Raw genomic sequence first — 22,689 nt, forward strand, 5'->3', positions numbered from 1 at the left:
CTGCAGGATACAGACCAGGTTTGCATTATTAAATTGTAAGACCAGGTTAACTAAGAAAAAAACCTCATTCGCCGCTCTGAGAGCTAAACCTATGCATCATGTATAAACACAGAAAGGCAGATGTTGGTTTGAGTGTATATATGAATATATACAGTTGAATGTTTGTGTTTTGCTGTTTCTCAGGGGGTTTTGGTTAGGTCGCTGTGCTGTCCTAAAATTTCCAACATTTCTTGACTGGTGTTACTCTCATTAGTGAATGTGTGGGAAGTCAGAGGTATCTGTGAATAAGGATGACATTATCACAGTCATCATTATATAAGATGCAGGTCTTTATGAGGAGAACTGGCTATGAAGTTAGAGATGAGATTTTTTTTAACTAAAAGAAACCATAGGAATTGGTTTTCTGGTACCTGATTTCCTCCCTAAGTATGAAGTGATTAAATTTCAATTTGATCTAAAGCTCTTCAGAACTATTTACTATACTAATTTAAATGGCATTGTTAAAAACCAAAACCAATGGTGATGATTAGCAATCTAAAGTACTGTTTTGTTTCTTAACCTGATTAACCGTATGTGCATTCATTACTATTCAGTACTACTCAAACGGGCCTGTTGTAGCGGGCAGGAAGGGCTGTGATGCTGAGAATCTGACAACTGTTCCCATGCATTTCTAAGTTTGATTGCTCAGGGAACATCCTGCTATTTGTTATTGACGTCTTAACTGAAAATAGATTTGGATCAGTAAATGACTAACTGTAACTTTGTGCTTGAAGAATATTTTTAAATGCTAATAAATATTTTTAGTTCAGCTGACCAAAAGGTCGTTCTGTACCAGTTATGCTCCTGTATTTTTAGATTTCTTTGAAAACTTCAGTAGATTTTCATTATTTCTACTATTTAATTTCATGATTAAAATAATTTCACTTTGGTAAGTGTAATGTGAATGTAATTACCATTTGAATTTGAGAGAGAGATATAACAACATAGTTATCCATGGTGGCCTATCCTAGGGAGAAGGAGTATTCACTTGTTGGGTTTTAATTGCAAAAATCTTAGATAAATCTGTGGATAATGCTGAATAACTGGTGGTCTGAATTGCAAGATAGAAACTTTTTATTGGTTGGGTTTTTTTAATTATTGTGAGAATTTGAGTAGTAAATAATCTAGTTTTGTATGAAAGAAGGTAATTCTTTAGTGTTTAGGACTGCAATAGAGGCATCTGTGTATATGTTAGGTGATTTATAAAATGTTTTGAGTAAATTCATAGTACTGCGAAATTTTTACAAGGAATGGAATTTTTAAGCCCTTGTTCAACTTTCTCTATCCTGCGTCTTGCAATTTGAAAGTCATTTCAAAAGGAATAACTGATAGGCACGTCATAAAAAAAATCACTTGGAGGGAATGTGTTGGATATGAATTAGCAGATGCAGTTTCCTTATGTATTTTAATGTTGTTGACTTAGGAGTTGCTTCAACTTACTATTTAAAAATAGCTTGGAACTACTGTTCTGCATTCTATCAATTTGACAAGAAGAGTGGATGATTCTGAAGTTTGTCCACTTCTGAATATAAAACTGCTTTGATCTTTTTATTAAACTGGGTGGAAATATGATCACATTTTATATAGACCTGTCTCAAAAAAACCCCAAACAAACAACATATCCCCCCCCCCAAAACCTTCAATGAAAAAGATAAAAAAGTGGATAGGACTTGTTTAATACTGATTTAAGCAATTAACAACGTTAGAGTTTTCTAGTTTGGCTTTGCCAACCCCATCTTTCAAAGTTGTGTTTTGTTCTAGAACCTAGATACAAGACTTAGTTTTATTTTTTTTCTTTGTACAAGGTCTTTTCTTAATATTGGTTTATTAGAATTACCAATCTGACTCCAAGGTCAGGGTTTTTCTCCTGTGATCTCTCTAGATTGTAGGTTGACAACTTACATATTTTGATCAGTTCAACATCCATAATGTGGGCCTCACAATCCTTCATCTGTCTGTCTTAAATTGCAATTGTATCTCAAATAATGTTAAATATAGCCTTTTTAGGTGCTTATAATGTTGGCATTAATTGGATTAAGAATTAAATATAGTAGCAAGACTTTTGCTACCATCATCTGTACTCAGAGTTTACTCATGGGTGTAACAAGAATAGTGGTCTCATTTTTAGCTTCACCACCTCCCCCCCCAGATGAACAGTTGACTAGGTTGTTTATTAATTAGTATTAGCTTTTATCTAACTGAAGCCTTGGTGCTATGTAGAACAGCAGTTTTTAAACTGTGGTCCATGGGGGTGGAGTAAGTCATTTTTTTTTTTTTTTAATTGAAAATATGATGATAATGCTTTTCACTTTGTGAGGATTTCATTTTCACTGCTTTTGCTTGGCAAGAATTTTTGTGGGAAGCTGAATATTTACTTCAAACTTTTCCTGAAAATCCTTTGTTATTCCTAAGACAGGTCTTCCCAGCGCAATGGAGAGCTGCACAGGTGTTAACTCCACAGGCTCCAGAAGCTGCATCAGTAAGGGGTTTTGCTTGAGCTGTGTCTGTTGAGGGTCAGTGTCCACAAGCTGGAGCACAGTGCAACATTATTTTAAGTCTTCGCACTGCCTTCCTTTGCAGGACATAGTTTTGACTCTGATATTTATCCAGAGATCATCTTTAGCATGCATACAGTCAGTAGCAAGGGGTACCCTTCCATTTCCTTCGTACATGGATAGGCTACTTCCAGTTCTTTTCTCTTATTTTGGTGGGAGCTGCAGAGAGGCAGTAACTAGGGAGCAGTTGACATGCCAGAAGTACACTGTTGTAATATTTTTGTATCCATCCCTGAAGCAAACAATAAAAAACAGAACTGGATGTGACTGTACATCAAAAGAGGTAGGGTTTTAGGGAGGGTAGTTGGGGTGAAAAAGGAGAAGCTAAAGAAGCAAAATGAAAGAAAGCATGTTGAACTGAGGAAAGGTAAAGATATGGTGATTTATAGACTAAATTGGGAAGCCGAATTAGAAAAAGGAGAACAAAGAAATGTCAGAAAAGAATAAGGCAAAAGGAGAGAATGTATTTTTTTAATTCTCTTTTTCTATTATCCTTCCAATAGATCTCCAAGTTAGGGAAGAAGGACTGGCTTTCAAGATGTGTATTATGTTGCTGATGGCTAATTTTGGATCTTTTCGAAGTTTGGGGGAACAAAAGGAGAAGCCTTTCTAGATGTCTGTGTCTGTTACTGTCATTGTAGAAGAGATTTGACACAAACATAAATATTGATTATTATTATTATGAATAGAACTTTGTACTATTTGTGCTACTTTAAACTGGGTTTATTGTGCTTAAAAAAACCTGTTTAGTGTTTGGTAAATCATATTGCAGGAATTAACAGCCTAAGAAAGTCCCTCTGATGTTTCTGATTTAGTTCATTAAAATAGGTGGTTTCAACTTCTGATTTTTTTCCCAGTTTTTTTTTTGTGAACATCTACTAGTGCCAATCACAATCCAGTGTTTCTTACTGCCAATTTATCTATGCAGAAACATCTGTGCTACTATAATTAATATTATTTTAATACTTCAATTTAAAATCTTTATAGCTTAATGTGAGTAACGCTACACATAACATAATGAGAAAGAAGTGAAGCATTCAGCATGAGAGATAATTATTTTAACCAAATTAGTATGTTAAACTGCTAGAAAAAGAAAAAATGAAAATATTTAGTTAACATTTGGTCATTTCTAGTGCATGCATGTGGAATGCTTTTTGCTTCAGTGCATATGTCAATGTGTGTTTGTGGGTAGACTTCGCCTTAATAATGAGAGAGCAGCCTCATGCAATACACTCATTTTAGCCTTTTCTGCTCTCCAGTATATCAAAATTGTCTGGAGTTTTTTCTGGCCTCTGTTAGTGGTCTGGAACAGTGAAAATCCAGATTCAAATTCTTAGTGGTTACAACTGTACAATTCTATTACTTTAGAGTGAGACTTGAATTTTGTCTCATCTTTGGTCTTGCTAAGTCAGCTGTTACTTAAACTTCTAATATAAACACCAATATATTTTTGCAAATAGTTTTCTATGCATGGGTCCTGTGTGGGGTTTGGCAAGGGTGTCCCGGGTAAAAATAAGAGCTCTGAGATTTACATGTATTGTCTTCTGTTTAGTATGTACATATCACTTGAATTGAATACGAGGTATCCCTGTAGTTTGGGGGAAGCAGAACTTAGGTCTACTGCATCATAGTCAGAAATACACTTGTTTCTTCTTTCAAAAAATTAACTGTTGGTGAAAGTAGCTTTGAGTTCATTTTCGTGAATATAAAGTCAAGCCAATTCTGTTAAGAACAAATAAAACAAAAATCAGTAGGAAGATTTTGCTCTTTGAAGCACAAGTTCAACCTTCACCACAATTCAGGTTTAAAAACAATTCTGATTTAAATAGTAAATTGGTGAAGTTATTGCTAAGCATGGATACTTATAGGGAGATTGGTGATATTTGATATAGTCCAGGATCTTGTTGGTGTACTAGTCATTACAGAGATTTATTGTGTTACTAACTTGTTCAGAGAATGATTTTGACACTAACCTGGCTTTTGAAAATTAAGGAACTACTCTTTGAAGAGCAACACAGGGATTTACATAGTATGTTATATGACTGGAGACTTCTGGTTGTTGGTGGCCATGTAGTGACTTTGTTCCTCACCTGATGAATATGAGAATATGGTTTTATTATTTTATAAAGATATGAATATTGGAAAAATATATTTCATTTGTACTAGGAAAATAGAAAAGGTTTAACAATTAATTTCCTACTCTAAGTGTTAATATTATTTTTAAATTATGTGGAGTTGAAATTCATTAGGGATTACACAAGGAAGAAAAAGTTAATTCACACCTTATACTTCATTGCAAGCACCCATGGTTTTATATTATTGTTGTGTGTTGAAATAATAAGAAAATATTTTAAAATACTGTGTTTAAAAATGGCATCACACGATTTCATTAACAGCTGCATGTACCTGTTCTTGCACCTGCTTTTTATCCATTGAGAAAAAGATGCTTTCAAATACTGCTGAGGAGATCAAACTGACAAAACGTTTTCTCAACTGACAAATTAAACCAGACAAGTGGCCATTCTCTTTAATTAAGCTTACTCAGCAGAGAGTGAAAAATGCATATTTTTTTTATATTACAGTAGAATTGCCTCTGAGACGCAATGTCGCATGTCACGTATTGTTGGCCATCGAAAAAATAGCAACAGCATAACATTTGCTTCTGGCTTTGTTTTCTGCTATCAAGTGGTAATGAAACTGTGAACAGTACAAAGGTGAAATCAATAATTAGATGTGTACTTCAGACTGATTGTTTTCACAGTCTTGTTTCTGGCCTACATACTGCCTTTGATCTGGAAAACTAGTTTTAGTTTATCTGTACTAATTAAATCTATTCAACTTAATAAGTTTCAAATCTGTAAATGATGTCATTGATTATGTGTTTAAAGTTATGTTCTCAACTTATTGTCAGCCCATATGAAAAAGTCGTGTTTATATTTGCTGAGATCCATCACTAGTCAGAAATAAGGATAAAAGCAAGGGAATTCAGCTGTGGTCTTTAAAACTGGACAAAAAATGACATGCAACTTTTCTTCATTGTATTATAAATGAATTGTCAATCTTTGCTATTCCTTAAAAGTATTCATTTAAAAAAAATCCCTTTAAAGAGCTTTCTAGTGATTTCCTATTTTCTTTTGGTAGAACTTTTAAACCAAAATTTCCTTCCTAGTTAAAATGATCTGGCCTGTATTCACTGTTTGGGTGCTTAGAGGTTGGAGGGTTGTCTTTTCATGTATCACGCCAAGTTGTCATGTTGTGTCGCAATACTGGGTATTACTATTAGAAACATGGGGCATGACACCTCATGCTTTACTGTAATGTCAGTGGTGTGTAAAAATGACGTTGCAAGGCTGAGGGTGAGAGCCAGCATGAGTTGCACGGGGAGTATCCCACGGTGTGCGTTGTCCATGAGGGCCACAGCTGCTCCAGTGGAGATGGACTGTCTTGTTTATAGGAACATTCTAAATCTTATTCCAGGTTTTGACTCAGATGAAGAATTTGGGCCGTTCTGTCATCACACGCCGTTTCTAGGTGATGGTCTGGGATTGATGACTTTTGCCTTTTGTAAACTTTCTTTAATATTTCCTATGTTTGCACGTTTGCATGATAATGCAAGCTTCGGGCCTGTGGGGTGGTACAGCAAGGGGAGAAAGGGCAAGGCAGGCATGTTATCGCCAGAATTTATACCAGCCTACAGACATGGATTTTGTTTGACAGAAATAAGTTAAATCAATCTCCACAGAATATGGATTTTTTTGTTTTTTTTAAAGACGACAAATTAAATCCTAATGAATGCATCATTTACTCTTGTTCTGTGCAATGATGATCTGCATGGCATACTTCTATTATGTGGTGACTGATGTATTTTGGCAACCACACTGTATATCCATAGGTAATTACATCTGTGCTTGTTAGATTATGTTCTACTGGAATCCAATGTAGGTAATAGCGTGCCTTAGTACTATATATAACAAAACCTCAATTGATAAAAATAGTGTGAATTTATTGTTTTTCAAGTATGCAGATTACCATTAGGTTCTGCAAATACTTGAGACAGTAAAACAGTATGAAATGAACAGTGCAGATTTCTGAGGAATCTGGTGGCTTTAAGTCCATGGAAAATGCAAACCTTTTTGCTGAATTATTATTGTCATTGGTTGTGACCCTGAATTCTCAAAGGGTTTTCTGCAGATTTCATCAAGACCAATTTACTGTTCATATCAGTATTAACTGGTCCAAACCAATCTGTCTTACTCTGCTGATAGACACAAAAAATTGCTTTGGGGTTGCCTTTGGATGCAGATGTGGGGAAGCCAACTAGTTGGAATATACTTTACATCTGCTGATTATCTTCAAAGCTGTGATGTAGAAACCTACATCCATTTCTCTAACTGAACCAGGATAATGGCTGTAATATAGGCTTTTATTTTGTATATATGTCCAGCTTTAAACGTATCCTTACATTACTTTTTTACAGATCAGAGAGTAGCATCTTTTTGCACCTTGAATGATATGCAGCAAGCTCAGGGCTTGGAAGGAGCACAAGAGTTACCTTTGGATGAGAGTCCCACAGATGGAAAAGATTTCCTTGAGGCTACTGGGTATGTCAGAATTAAAGCGTGTTTCTTACAAAAATATTTTAAGAAAAGATTTTCTCTTCATGTTGCATGTCAGATTGCCTGTATGCATGTTTCACTGCTATTTGATGGCAGACCTGTTACCTTGACTGATCATGTCTTTAATTCTGAAAAATGTTGTTTCTTGGAATCGACCTCTGAGCAGTTCTGTCTAGAAAATTTGTGATATAGTCAGATAAAGTTCTCTCACTAGAATAGGCCTCTAATGCAGAGTACGGTTAGATGCAGAGTTTTGGCTAATCAAATCTTTCACTGTATTCCTTCTATACAATAATTTGTTACGCTTATTTCTATTTTCATTTCAATAGAACTGATAACAGGAGCTCAACTCTGTAGTATGCAATAACCCTAACTGCAGCAAATGTCTCAGGCCTTGGAACAGGTGTTCCTACCTATCTTTTGCAACTATTCGCTACTTGCAAATCCATATTTTTTCATTTGTACAGAGGTAAATTAATCAAGAGAACCTGTAACTGAGGACTGCAGGAAATCTTCATGCCAAACTGCCCAATTCTTCAAATTCTTCCCAGTGCTCTGGGAGAGATTATGCTCTTTTTTTTTTTTCCTTTTTTTTTTTTCCTCCCCCTGTCTTCCCTGCTGTGAAGAGTATACTTGTTAAAAACACAGATTCAACAGTGTAATCTGTCCACTAGCATGCTTTAAAAGAAAAACACATCTTTGGTTTTGCTCTTCAGCTGCAGGAATGGAAGAAGAGGAAATGGAGGGAAAAGTCTTCTTGCTTGTTAGACTATCACATTTTAGTTTGAACCAATTTTACACAAATAAACTTACATGGTAAAGCGCATTTATTGTAATGACTTCTAAGTCCACATCTTTCCCTCGCCTAGTGATCAGTAAAGGATTGCAAAAGACTGGTAAATATGTTCCACTTTAGCATTGGCGAATCTGTCAGATTTGTGCAGTTGCTTGAAGCAGCTGATTCAGCTTTGTATATAAAGCTTCTCTCTTCAGCTTCTCTCTTCTAGACAAAATGATTCACATTATGGCTAATTTCATCTATAACGTCTATGAACCTGTCTCCCATGGTGTTCATTGTCATACAGGAAAGAGGAGCTATTCTCAGTATTTTCCTGCAGTCATGCATTTGATTAACCTGTGGCAATATTTCATATGTGTTGACCTTTAAACAAAATATTTGTCTCCATAAAGCCATAGGTTTATCCTTCACTGAAAATGACACAACTGCAGGCCAAACAAAAGAACTCTTAACAGCTCTTTTGGTTTACAATAATTGCTGCTGCAGCTTGCTTCAGATTAGTACAGTCCTTATCAGAAAGCAGCTTGTTAATAAGCGTGCTCGGCACACCATTTAGCAGCAAGTTTGACTTGCACTGTGAGGGTACGTGCAAATAATTCCTAAAACATTCCTTCTTAAAATCATTGTAATTTCTGCCTGATTTGCATGAGAAGCAGTGTCATATTTCAGATATTGCAGCAATGGGCTTATGTTCCAGTAATAGTCTTTTGCTGATGCTGGTTTTGTCTGTGTTTTCCTAACTATGCCTAAACTGATTTGTTTCCTTTGCTGTCACTAAATGTGTTACTCTGCAAAACCCAGGGGAGAAAATGTTTTTCGCTAACCCAGAGTGAAGGTAGTGGTTTACTTTACAGGGAACATGCTCCAAGTACTCTGACTGGGAAAGTAAACCAACTAGAAGTCATCCTCCGGCAACTACAGACCGACCTGAGAAAGGCAAGAGATCGTTAGCGATATTATTTCTTCCCAGTTTTAATAGTTGTATTTTTATGCAGAGTTCATTCAGGGCTTGAGAAAAGTACATCAGTTAAGCTAGCTAGTGTAATTAATGAATGGTAGAGCCCAGGGGTTGATCAGAACACTAAGGTGCCCAAGGTCCTGTGGGAATGGTTATGTGAACAAACTGCTAACTAGTTTATGGGTCTTTACTCCAGAGTAACTGCCCCCCATACAGTCATACCTCAGAAAGAACTAGTCACTCTATCGCCATTTATGGTACTTTGGATTTAACAAAGGATAGGATATGGACACAGGCACTATTGCTAAGTAGTTAACACTCCAGATTTGTCATCCTCGTTGACTTGTGGTATCTTGATCATGTAACAATGACTTGCTTTGAGTCTCATTTGCTGACTAATTTCTGAGCTGGAGACAATGCCAGGACTGGTAGAAACGAGAGTGCTTTTGTTAAGAAAATAATCGTGTAAAGGAAAATTTTGAAATTAGATATTTTTCTTCCTTAGCGTATGCTTGAAATCAGTTCCTTATGTTATGACTTGGGCTCTCACATATGATTTGTAATAGCTAAAAGCTTCTTATCCTTTTAGTGCTTGACTTTTTTTTTTGTTAAATGGAGTAAACTATAATTTTTGTATTAAAGTAGCATCCAGTTTTCTTTTTAGTTTGCAGTATTTTCTCAGAATGAATTAATTACAGTTAGTAGTTATCAGAACAGATTAGGGAGCTCAACAAAATATAGCGGTATGACTTAACAACAAAAATAAGTGCTGTCATCACGACTACTCACTTTACTCAACTTGTATCTTTGTTAACCAGGAAAAACAGGACAAGGCAGTTCTCCAAGCAGAGGTACAGCATCTGAGACAAGATAACATGAGACTTCAGGAGGAGTCTCAAACAGCAGCTGCTCAGCTGAGGAAATTTACAGAATGGTTTTTCAATACGATAGACAAAAAACCCTAATGACTGGGCCTCTGGAAGATACTTATTTGAACAATATAACAGCTGTATTTTTTGAATTAGCGGGGTAATAATTTCACTGTGTTCACAATCCATTTTAGGTGTTTCTGCTACATTCTCTATCCAGCTTTATTCATTTGAAAAGGAGAGAGAACTGTGGTAATCCGTCTTTAAATTCATATGAAGAAAGCAGAGAATAGCAGATATTTGTTTGTGTGCAGATGAATGTAAAAAATCCTTAGTGTCATTTTAGACATTTTTAGAAGATGCTCTGGCTGGGGCTTGCCTGAAGAGGAATATTTGGGATTTTAGTTCCTGCATTTCAGGTGCGCTGGTGAAGATGTTAAAGCAATTTACATTAGCTTGGGCTTCAGTATTGTAAGATAAAAAGAATAACCAGACATATACTTTAATGTTTAAAAGGTGCTCTATTTTTTTGTATGTACAGTAGTTTTATTTCCACAGTCCACATTGTCATAGCAATAAGAATGGAGGTATAGTGAATAGTCACAAAGCTGTGTTTATAAAATGTTAGCACTGATGTGTTTAACACTAGTTTGGATGCAGATACATTAGAGATTATTTATTTGCAGGAACAAATGGTGCCTGAATATAAACAGTGTTCTGATTTTCTAAAAATACACATGCCTTGTAAATGGCTCACTGGGGTTAGCCCACTCCCAACTTCAGTTACTTTTGTATAGTTGATGTTCAGCTAAACCGTTATACTGCTTAACTATTGAAATCATGTATGGTGTGAGCCAGCCAATCAATTGTACAATGCCAAATTTGTTTATCTTTGTACAGAAGCTTTGATCAAGTGTCTTGTATTTAACACCTTTATTTAAGCTTATTTAACCTTAAATTGTTGTTTTTATAAAGTTTGTTTTATCTGCACTATGGTGAGGTCAGTTGGTTGCAAGTTGTAATATTTTTAGCTTGCCAAGACTGTACTGAGGAGTTCTAGAAAATTCTAACAATTGGATGCTGCTAGTACACAATTGATTTGTTTGTATGCTTTAACATTTTTAACTGTTTAATTTGAAATGAACATACATCCTGCTTTTTTAATAAATGTTAAAAATCTAAACCTGAATTATTTTATCCTGTATTATCTATAATCACTGTCATCAGTAATATCTCAGGTTTCTGTTCAGCCCACCCTCTAGGTTCTCAGTCCAGAGACAGTCCAACCCCCCAGAGCTCTCATGATCCCTTGTTAGCAAGGGGGGATTGTCAACATTATCAAACTTAATTTCTTTCATGTGTCCTGTCCTATAACTGAGGAGGTAGCTTCACGGGTCAAGGAACAAAAGCTGTTTTGGCTGTTCACAGGCATTGATTAGTGACCTAGGAGAAAAAAAAAAGTTTTACCCAAAAATATGTCCTAAAGAAAGTTTTCAAAAGGGGTCTAGTTTTCTCATATTACTTTACTTCAGTTGTAGCAGCAAATAGCTTGCCATCTTCTTGTGCCTGCAGTTGAGGATTTAATTGCAGTGTTAGCCTATGTGACATGTTTTGTTTATAGTACTGAGCTTAAAGTCTACACCAAAAAAGTACGGTTTTGCAAAATGAAATGAAGCTAATGAGCACATTTGAGTTACCCTTCTGAGAGAAAAAAAAAAATAGTTCAAGATCATGGTTGTATTCCAGTTTCCTTTTAGCAGCTGAATGCATTCAGGCAAACCTACAGAAAACTGTTGACTAGTTAAAAAATATATCCAACTGATGCAAGTAAAATTCTGTGTCCATTGTTAGGGCACACTGGCTAAGAAGTGTTTTCCAAGTTGAACAAATGTCTGCCTGCTCTGTAACAATTTTTCTGAATGATGGCTCTTAGGAAAGGTTATACATGGGCAGATAATCAAGGCTTTGGTATCCTTACATTCAAATGAAAAAGACTATTTTGTCATTGTATTTTTCATCAAAAACACTGACTTTTACATACCAAATGATATCTATTAAGCTGTATTAACAGGGTAATTAAACATGGCAGTCGTGTTACACTAGATTCTGATTTAAGCACCTTGCAGGAATCATTAGCAAACCCATCTGGCTGGAGACCTTGCCAAATAACAGTGCTGAACAACTTGGGCAATTTGTCTGTGAGCATGTTTCTGTGAGGGTTGGTTTGTCCACTTTGAAAAGCCGTGCTAACTGAAATGAATTTGAGAATAAGCTTGTTCTGAAGGGATGCTTTTAGGTTTGTATGAGAGTTTATAGTCCAATATTCATTTTAGCTCTTTATCTCTCACTTACTGAAAACAAGCATTATTATAACTACCTGCACAAAAAAGATTTTCAGTAATTTTCTTTCTTCTTTTCCCATCCAACTGAAAACATTTTATTCCTAAAAGTGACACAAAACTTTGTCTATAAATCCCTTATTCCCTTTGCTGACAAAAGCAGTTGTGTTTGAGGCACATGGTTCTTCCTTGAGTAACTTTCACCATGGGGAAAAAGTTTTTAGTCTGGCTGTTACTGTTTTAATGACATGTGAATACAATATTTATCAGAGACCATAATACGGTTTTGGCATAGGTAAAGGACATGGACCTGTTGGAGCGAGTCCAGAGGAGGGCCGTGGTGATGATTCATGGTTAGACTCGATGATCTTAAAGGTCTTTTCCAACCTAAATGATTCTGTGATTCTATGATCAAAGGTCTTTTCCAACCTAAATGATTCTGTGATTCTATGATCAGGGGGCTGGAGCACCTCTCCTATGAGGACAGGCTGAGAGAGTTGGGCTTGTTCAGCCTGGAGAAGAGAAGGCTCTGGGGAGACCTTACAGCAGCCTTCCAGTACTTAAAGGGGGCCTACAGGAAAGATGGGGAGGGACTCTTTATCAGGGAGTGTAGCAGTAGGATGAAGGGTAACGGTTTTAAACTGATAGAGGGTAGATTTAGATTAGATATTAGGAAGAAATTTTTTACCATGAGGGTGGTGAGGCACTGGAACAGGTTGCCCAGAGAGGCTGTGGATGCTCCATCCCTGGCAGTGTTCGAGGCCAGGTTGGATGGGGCTTTGAGCAACCTGCTCTAGTGGAAGGTGTCCCTGCCCATGGCAGGGGGGGTTGGAACTAGATGACCTTTAAGGTCCCTTCCAACCCAAACCATCCTGTGGTTCTATGACAACTGGACATTTTAATGAACTGGTTTTTAAGACTAATCCTCTCAGAGACATTTTGCTAACAAAAATACCTGTTTCAGACATGTGCAGATAAAGGCTAAGTCTACATAAGCAACTAGTGTCGAGCACTAGGAAAATTTAAAGCATTGCCAACCCAGGTTTTGGGGGTGGGAGGAGATCTTTCAGGGTCTTTCTTACTGGTCCCATGACTGGACACCTTTTCATCGTATGTTAGGTGGGCTCTGGCTTAGCTTCATCTGGAAGCTCTGTGCTCTAAGACCAATCCATATGAACCAAAGCGGAGTAAGTGGGGATGATTGGGAAGTTCACTTTTCAAAGATGTGTTTGTGATCTGAATTAAAACAGTAATATGGAAGTGGTTTAAATGTCAACAAAGTCTTCCCAGCACAACAGGCCGTGCTGTGAAGTACTGAGATGCAGAAATCAAACATGTGAGCCAATGCAGGTGTTTAGTTCTGTAAAAGGGTCAAATACAAATCCTGGCAAAATTACAAAATGCTTTGCTTCTGCCTTAAAAGTGGCACCCTAATTTATATGTAGATCTTTATTGAAGGGATCCTTACTGAGACATTTCTCACAATGTGGACTGTATTTTATTATGTATAGTTTTTTCTGAGACCACTATTACAAACATAAGGGATAATTTTTGGTATTTTTTCTGTTCCTGAGAGCATAGTCATGCTGTGGTTTAGGCATGTAATAGCTTTATACAGAAGCTATCTACGTCCTCTGTGTATTATTAAATATAAATTCTCAAAGTAGTTAATCTTTTTTGTGCTTAAAATCCAGTTATGTGGGAAAAATGTTTGAAATATTTGTAATACAAACTAGCTTATTGTAGAGCAGTTGCTTAGGAAAACAATTTTCAGTCTGGAAAAAAAGAAGAGAATTGCTATGTGCATTATGTTGGTGCAGCATTTCTTGAGCTCTCAGTGCTGACTGGTTCTAATATATAAGAAAGTCAATGAAACTCAGGAATTGGTGGTGTACAATTTGAAACTATTAGAACCATTAATGATTGCCAAAGCAAGTTATTCTTCACCCCAGCTTCTCTCTTCCACAGCAAAGTCTAGAAGAAAAAGAATGTCTTTCAACTCAAAAGCAAACAAAAGCTTACTTCTGTGTGTTTGGGAGCAGATTGCGGAAACTGAGAGGGAAGGGTATACTTTAGTAATCCTAGAAATAAATTTGTGAGGAATATAAATCTAAATCTCAGCTCTTTTCTCTATGTACACAAGTTGTATTTTTCATTCAATTCCTCACACTTCGTTTATTTCACTCCCTCACCATGGTCCCTTGCTTTTCTCTCAAGAAGAATCCAATGACACATGAACCAGAAGGAAGATTTCTGCAATAGATCCCTGGTCTGGACAGCCAGGGAGAGGTCTGTGGGGGCTTAGACAAAGCCATAGAGAGGCAGAGCCTAAATGTTTTGCAGTCTTTGCTCCTATGTTGTTCTCCACAGTGCCTGCAGAACAGAAAGCGAGGCAGGTACGATTCCATGCAGCCTTGCAAATGTAAATATTGGCTGTTTTGCAGACTCTGGTGTCACTCACTGTCTTACCACAGTACTAGATTTCTGAATCAGTTTTTGAGTCATGGGTAAAGCAATCAAGCAAGAATGTGTATTGCCAAAATAACTGTATCGAGCAGATTTCCAAAAGCTTCACCAGGGAAGCAATTTTTAAAAAAAAGAGAAAAGGGGTTGGGGATAGAGAAGACATTTTCTTGGGTTTTATTTTGATACTCCTTTCAGACAGACAACCAACGTTGCTGGCTATTGCACCAACTTATGGGAACATAACAGGACCAGAGAATGGAATGAACAGGCCAAATTGCTCATAGCTTTCCATTTTAGAAATCACTCAAAGGTTTCAAACATATCAGTGTTGGAATCCTATTTATTTTATTGACTTCTCTAAGGAAATACTTTTATGTCCTTTCTTCCATTTTTTTAACATGTGAGCCTTTTTCCTCCGCTAACCATTGATATTTAAAGGCTTCTTTGCTATATAGCATCACAGAATTAATCTAGTAGTAGTCATATTGACCTTGTCCTCATTGGAACAAACTGGGGCTGATTGATAGATGAATGATACAAATGTGTTAGTTTTGCAGATAGGCTATAAATCTATTTCATGTTTTTCCTTGTTCCTGCTCTACAATAGCAAATCATTAAATCTCAGAAACTGAAAAACAGCAGATGGGCATTTTCTGATCAGTGTCATAAAAAATTTAAAAAAAATTCTTGAATATGCTGTTGATACTAGTTCAGGTGTCCTTGTGTCTAGACATCAGCTGGAGGTGTTTAAAATAAATCTGAAGAGAGGTGATAGAAAGTAAGGAGACAAAAACATGCCATGTCAGAAAGTGGGACATGCAAAGTGCACCAGTAGTAATGATGGGCACTGTATGAGTTGTGCTTTTACTGGTGCCAGATGACTATGTCCAAAGACTAGAACTTTAATAAATTAGGAAATTTTCATGTAACTTGTTTATCTTTTGTAAATCCACTGTTTGGAACCCAGAAAGCAAGTGTGAGAATACCTCAGGAAAAACTTTTGTCATGAGTTAGCCCTGACCAGAAATCTGGGAGAAGGTCTGCAGTACTCGGATAGTTATGACTTAATGTCTAAGCAGTGGGGCTTGGTTATACTGAACCCATATTTAAAGTGTTAGAAGCTCACTCCTTTTCGTCTTTGATTCCTGTTTTGAAACTGATGAAAGTGTGTGACTATTTGAGTGACCAAAGCTGTTAATAATAGAATAAATAAGTGACCCTAGAGTTGTCCAGTAGTAAACCCTAGTCTAGCCATCTGAGGTTCTTGTTACCACTAACACTGTAGTCTCGCTTTCAGCTCAGGCGTAACTTTGATTGATAGAGAATATTTTCTGAAGATTTTTTTGTGGAAGCCTGAGATATCTGTGCTCTCATCAATGCCGTGTTTCTCCCTCTAGACAGATGTTTTATTCAAGGTGATGGATGTTCCTTTCACAAACCCAAGATGCAGTGTTTCTTTTCAACAAGAAATGTTTCTTGTGTGTGTAAGAACAGTGCTCCAGGAAGTATATTCTACCACTAGCGCAACTCTTAAGCTGTTTGTACTCAAGGTTGACTATCTATCTTCTGCCACACAGCTCCCAGATTCTTGGTCTTCCCTTCCTTTGCCAAGAGCTGACTTTCTGAGAGTAGGGGTTTCAGTAAAAATAAGCACAAATCGAAAAGTCCTTCAGACTTGCAACACCTTCGTTTTGTAGGAAATGCAGGGGGTTTTTTGAAGGTACAAATATCTTGTTCTTTTCTGTGCCTTCTCCTGTCAGGAAGCTTAAAAAGGAACTTCAGAGTGTCTCGGCGCTTAAGCAATTCAAAGCCTGTTTACTGAAATGCTTGTGTATGAGTAGGGGATCTTAAACATAAGCACTATTTAATACAAAAATTTGTTCAGCATGCTTTCAGTCTGCATACAGACCAGAGGCAGCCTTGTTTCCAATGATGGAAATGCTGTTCCATCAACTCTGATCCATGTTGGCTTGGACAATGAGGAATGAGTAATCTGCTATTCAAAGGAGAAAGCAAACAATGGGCTCATTCCTATGTATTTTAATGTCGCATAGCTAACAGAAGCTGTATATCATGTAGCCAGAAAAGCTCCGAATGGCACCATTAAATTGGACTGTGCTTTGTGGGCTGGGTGGCTGATTTCTTTGAAAATATCAGCAAATATATTCCTCAGGTGTAAATCAGGTTTAATATAATTGAAATTACTGAAGAGAGTAAAACTGGGAAAAAGAATCAGTCTCTTTGTGTGGAATGGTGAATTACATCCAGGCTGTGTTTAAAAATGAGGTCAAGTGATTAGACCAAAAGCAGGATGTGAAAATAAAATTGAAGTCTTTCTTTATTAACCATGACCTCAGTAGGCCACAGTTTTTTGGCTCATTGATTTCTAATGTTAATGTGTTTTAAACTTCTTACTAAGCTCTGAAGAATGTTCTTTCAACAGAACCATATCTATTAAATGAGTCATTTGCTCTTTAAAACTAGATAGCTTCACAGCACAGCATGCAGTAAGCCTCCTAACGTCTCGCCAATTGTCCAGCAAGATTGTTGATATTTATACAGAGAAACTTTAAAGGGATGCTGACAGGAGAGTTTCATCATCTGTAAATAGCCTTATTAAGGTTCATGCATAAAATCCTCTTGGATTCCTGAAGTGTGAATTCTTGCTAAGACTATGTCAGTACCTTCCTACCTTCCCAGTCCGTCCTAGTTTGTTGTTACAGAGCAACCCAGAGTTGTTCAGCTACTGGTATTTTTTTTTTTTAATAAACCAAACATGAAATAGAAGAGACTGAAAGAAACCTAAGCAGAGAAATCAATCTTCAGACTAGCACAGATGAGCATCTGTCCTGGTTTCAGCTGGGATAGAGTTAACTGTCTTCCTAGTAGCTGGTACAGTGCTGGGGGACTGGCTGGGTGTCGGTCGGCGGGTGGTGAGCAATTGCACTGCGCATCATTTGCACGTTCCAATCCTTTCATTATTACTGTTGTCGTTTTATTAGTGTTATCATTATAATTATTAGTTTCTTCTTTTCTGTTCTATTAAACCGTTCTTATCTCAACCCACGGGTTTTGCTTCTTTTCCCAATTTTCTCCCCCATCCCACTGGGGGGCGGGGGGGGTGAGGGAGCGGCTGCGTGGTGTTTAGTTGCTGGCTGGGGTTAAACCACGACAGCATCCTTTCTAAATGTTTTTATAACGTCATAGAGATGCTTTCTCTCTTAGAGAGAAAAAAAGAGAAATAACTAGGCTTGCATATTTAACAGGCCAGTGTATAATTCCTGACTGCACCACAGGTTCTCTGTCAAGCCATGCAGACAGCAAACCACATTGCAGTGAATGACTAACAATATGGTAATAATGACTTGCCCACATGTTTTACAAGAAATGTTACAGATTTCCTCCATAAAAATCACTATTTTTCATCTCTAGGAAAGTTCTCAGAAATACCCAAGCTGCATTTTTTAAAGTGATGGGGAAATGCTCCCTTATTGTTCATGGTATGAACCCCTTCGTCAGTGTTGTGAATGAGAGTGAGATCGCTGAGCTGTGCTGACAGGAAACTGCGATGCTCCGAGGCATCAGAGGCACAGATATACCTGCACCTTTTCCTCGGAGGGAATATGCCTGAAATAGCAAAAGGGCATCCAATCTCTAACGCTTGATTTGATGAGAATTCAGGTGAGAGCAAGGTAACTGCTGACAGAGAGATGCTGATCTTCTGATGGAGACAAATATATTTTTTTCCTAGAGTTCACAACCAAATCTTTGCTCCATGCCCATGAGGGTTGGCTTTTTCCTCTTGCTCATACTGTGGAGCTTTGAGCAGCTTCCCGGATTGCACAGTCCCGCCTGACACCTGAGGAAAGTGTCATTTCTCCTGGCAGCGTGCTGGTTATTTGTGAGTCTTTCTGTTACAGGCAAGATCCCTGTTCCTTTCTGGAGTCTCCAGCTGGGCTGCAAGCTCCCTGCTCTCTATTGCTGCCCTTCCTCCAGTGGCTTTCACCTGCTGCCTGGGCTGCAGCAAGCTGCTTGCTTGCATGGCGGAGTGAAGCAGCCTGCCTTTCTGCTGTCCTCCTGTAGCCTTTTAAACTGTCCGTAACATGCAACACACATGCAGTAAACAGTGAGCAAATGCTGGGTGCTGGGCCATCTTGTCTCGACCATGCTTTTGCTAAGAAAGGTTGGACCAGATGATCCCTGAGGTCCCTTCCAACCTGGTATTCTGTGATTCTATGAAATACGAGAGATACTATCCTTCCCACTTACCTAAGTGATTTTGAAACATTTGCTTGCGGTCATGTAATGATAACTCTGGACAATCTGATGTTACCAGTACTGAGCACCAACTGTGGACTGCAGCTGGAAATGCAGGAAATAATGTGGGTTTGAAAAAATGTAAACAGCTTAGTCTCATTAAAGTCATCTACAGGGAGAAGCAGCACAAGAAACTTCAGATATTTTGAGGAAAAACTATATTCCTTGGCCAACTGGTCTTCACTGGCTAAATAGGATTATTTTTTTTCTTTTTCTATGTGGTTTTATTTTTTAACAAACTATTACAGAAGCCCTGAGACGATTCAGAACTTGACTGTAGAACTTTGCCTAGTGGCAGACAAATAATTCAGGGTTCCTAGGTTATTTTGGAAGTAACCATAGGACTTATATTCAATGTGCATGAAGTATCTTTTCTGGTGGCCAAAGCAGTTGACTGCACAGCTGAAGAGCTATCCCTTTGAAAGTATATTTAACCCCCAGTATGTATAAGGTATTGTACTGTTGAAAAAAGCCCTCCTTTATGAACCTTGTATGTCTGGGGCTTTATATTCCAACTCTGAGCAGGAAATATCGAGAACTCTGATTTTTAGTGAGGCTGCTTTTTGTTCTCTTAAAATTATCTGATGACCTTAAACTTGCTAAGGCAACATTGCCAGAAAAGCAAACGCTCTCTCTCTCATTTCTAAGTGCATTTTCTTCATTTGGCCTGTATGGATTTGCAGGGTCCAGAGTCCATTTTTCATACATGCATAGGCATTTTTTCCTCCCCTGTGAGCAACCACATTTCCTTTTGAAGTTGTTTCAGTTACTGTCAATTAACAGGACTTATAGTTTGTGACAGAAATGTTGGCTGGAAGGAATGTCTGGAGGTCATCCTGTCCAACCTCCTGAACTAGCACTGCCACTTCACCAGGTTAGGGATGGCTTTGTCTAGCCAAGTCTCATAAACCTGCAAGGACAGTGATTCCACAGCCTCCCTGGGGACCCCATATTATCCCCCAGTAAAGTTTTTTTTTCTAATGGCCACGCAAGCCACAGTCTGTGGTTGTTGCCCCTTGTTATCAGCTGGCAGCAGCAAGATTTTGGCTGTTTTGTGTGGGTAAATGCCTTACAAATAGTTGTAGACTACTATTAAATCATCCCTTAGTCTTTTCTTCATCAGATTAAACAAGCCCAATTCTCTCAGCTGCCCCTTTTTGGCCATATGCTTAAGGCCCCTGACCATCTTAGCAATGCTCTGCTGTTCTCTCTCCAGTTTATTACCATCCATCTCGTACTGGGAGTCCAAAACTGAACACAATATTCCAGTTGAATGCTTACCAGTACGGTTAATTACCCCATATATCCAGGGACATGCTGCATAACTGTAGTTTCTGCCACTTCCCTTCCTTTTCCAACCAACCCCAATGCTCTTTGGAGATGCAGCAGTGTTTTTTCTGTTACATCTGGGATTTTGTTGGCTATGGTTTGAGGACAAGAGATGCTTTGCTATTTATGTCATCTGTGGCGGTAGCAACAAGGGTAAAGACATCCACAGATGCACACATGGTCCTGATAGACACAATAAAAAATGTTGGTGTTGGGCAGAAGTTGAAGTAAAAAACACATACGTACACCTTCTGTGAGATCCACATTAGCTGAAACTCCCCAGAGGAGTGTGGTTACTGAAAGGAAAATAACCTCCTTTAGTTTAAGACTGTTTTCAAACAGGCTGTTGCTATTTGCTGCAAATCCAAGAAGGGTGCTGGGTAGCAATCCTTTCACTTGTCTTTCTACTACAGATTCCCAAGGGAGATCAGTCCGGATGAAGCCTCCTACGTCTGAACTCATCATGTACATTTTCTTAATAGCTGGAGAATGATAACAAGGGTTTGCAGAGGGTGCTTCAGCTGAACAATATCCTGGAGCTTCTCTGAAGTGAGTCACCCAGTGACAGACCCTCTTTCTCCCTCTTCAACATGAGAGGAGCACTGAAAAAGGAGCTCAGGTGTAGAGTTCTGCAGTATGGTCTGTTTTCCTGAGTTTTTTGTTGTTCATCACTTTTGTTGCCTTTAATGTTTAAATGAATATTTATGAACATCTTGAACAAAATGAGAAACACCCTGACCTGCTTTAGCTAGCAAGCAAGATCAGTGTTTGGATTAGTTGAAGTCAGTCCTGGTTTGTGTTCTGCACAAGGTATTATCCCATTTTGAACAAATGAGGAGATGTGAGAGATGCACTCACATAACTTATCTTGGCTGAGACAAATTTGAAGCCTTGTTGGATGTCTCAGTAAATGATATCTGATCATCTGGAAACAGATTTTTGTAACCCAGGATTTCTATCCTTTTCAGACGGGTTATTATAAGGAGCACAGTTCAGCTGGATTCAAGCTGGTGTTAAAGTAGAATCTAGCAGAGGCTCTAATAGAGTATCTAATAAACAAAGACACTTTGAGCCTGATCTGCCAGTGTGTTATTCTAGTTTACTTCTAGAGTAACTTAATTCATTTAATGTTATTATACTTTATATTAGCTTCAAACTAGAGCTGCTCATTGTTGAATCAAGTCCCGTGTTTTGATCAAGATACAGAGAACTGTGTTTTTAAAAGTGCTGAAGTCTTTGTTTGTTTGTTTTGGAAGATGTTAAAACATGTTAAAGAAAATTAGTTCTAGGCTGAATATTTGTATGACAAGTTCTGCCTACAGCAAATCGCTATGAGTGAGCTGCAGATCTCTAAAAATAAGATTTAAAATTGGAATGTTTATGCAAGTCTTAACGCTTGTGGTACCAGTGCATGTTGCCATAATAATAAGTGGAATAACAGAGTGTTGTCACACTGCGTTGAATTTCTGACCTCTGATTTGTCTTGTGAGACAAATGGATCCTCGAACATTAAGGCCATAAAGGATTATCTGAATATAAATGTTTTCTAGATACTTGTAATGAAACTCAATATGCTACATGATTCAAGTAACCAATAAATGAATTCATTATTATGATCACTTTGTAAATGACATTAGCAGCAAAGCAGAAGCACCATCAAATAAAAAAGCAGGTAATAACAGGGATTTTTTTCCTATGCCTTTGTCTTACACTCCACAGATGAAAGTTTCTAAAGAGCAAAAATGTACAAAATCCAATAACTGTGTGTGGCAATTAACTCTTGCGGTTCCAGAGCAAGTTATTTCTAATGCACATCAATGTGAAACAGTGAACTGTTTCTGGGTTTGCCCCCCCCAAAGGGGGCCATCAGTGGCCAAATATAGCAACTGTTGAAAATATGTTAAGGGGAGTTGTGCTTTCTCTGTTACCTCAAGGGTCGCTGGTGCTCAGAGCCCCTCAGGCTGCGCGGGAAGCAGAGGAGAACGGGGACGACCGAGATATGTCAGTACATTTCTGCCCCATGGCACCAAGATACTGAATCACCTCTGAATCTTCTTTGTACTCTTTCAATCATGCTACTGGAGTTGTTTGGATCGTTCTTCAAGGTAATGGAAATTATGCTGGGGAGCAGAGCCAGGATCTCAAGAGCCAGAGTAGCTGAAAGAGCAACAGCTCTACTTGCCTTTCCCTCTTCACGCTCTGGGCTCCCTTGCTGCAGCCTGGGGTATGTGCCGTAGATCTGAGTCCCAGGAGGCTGGAGTGCCTTAGCCACCGATCTGTAGAGAGGTTGAAGGCTCCTCCCCTTCTCCTGTTTATACCTATGGAAAACTTTGGCTGGGAATATCGTTATTTTGATTTACTAACGTGGGGCTGTGCTTGGGGCAGGCCATGCTGCTGCACTG

General features: G+C 38.0%; 1 protein-coding gene across 6 annotated transcripts in view; it reads left to right on the forward strand.

Moving 5' to 3' along the window:
* SIPA1L2 (signal induced proliferation associated 1 like 2) overlaps positions 1–11,025 on the forward strand; it is a 152,808-nt gene extending 141,783 nt beyond the window's left edge. For 3 of the 6 annotated variants that reach the window (XM_052805827.1, XM_052805830.1, XM_052805828.1), the window contains 4 exons: positions 6,072–6,125; positions 7,072–7,195; positions 8,864–8,945; positions 9,786–11,025. In XM_052805827.1, coding sequence (XP_052661787.1) covers positions 6,072–6,125; positions 7,072–7,195; positions 8,864–8,945; positions 9,786–9,932 — 407 coding nt within the window. In that variant the 3' untranslated portion in view covers positions 9,933–11,025. The remainder of the gene's footprint in view (positions 1–6,071; positions 6,126–7,071; positions 7,196–8,863; positions 8,946–9,785) is intronic. The other 3 variants (XM_052805829.1, XM_052805833.1, XM_052805831.1) reach the window with 1 other exon arrangement.
* Positions 11,026–22,689: the final 11,664 nt, after the last annotated feature.

The sequence above is a fragment of the Harpia harpyja genome, chromosome 13 (assembly GCF_026419915.1).
Source record: "Harpia harpyja isolate bHarHar1 chromosome 13, bHarHar1 primary haplotype, whole genome shotgun sequence".
Taxonomy (NCBI): domain Eukaryota; kingdom Metazoa; phylum Chordata; class Aves; order Accipitriformes; family Accipitridae; genus Harpia; species Harpia harpyja.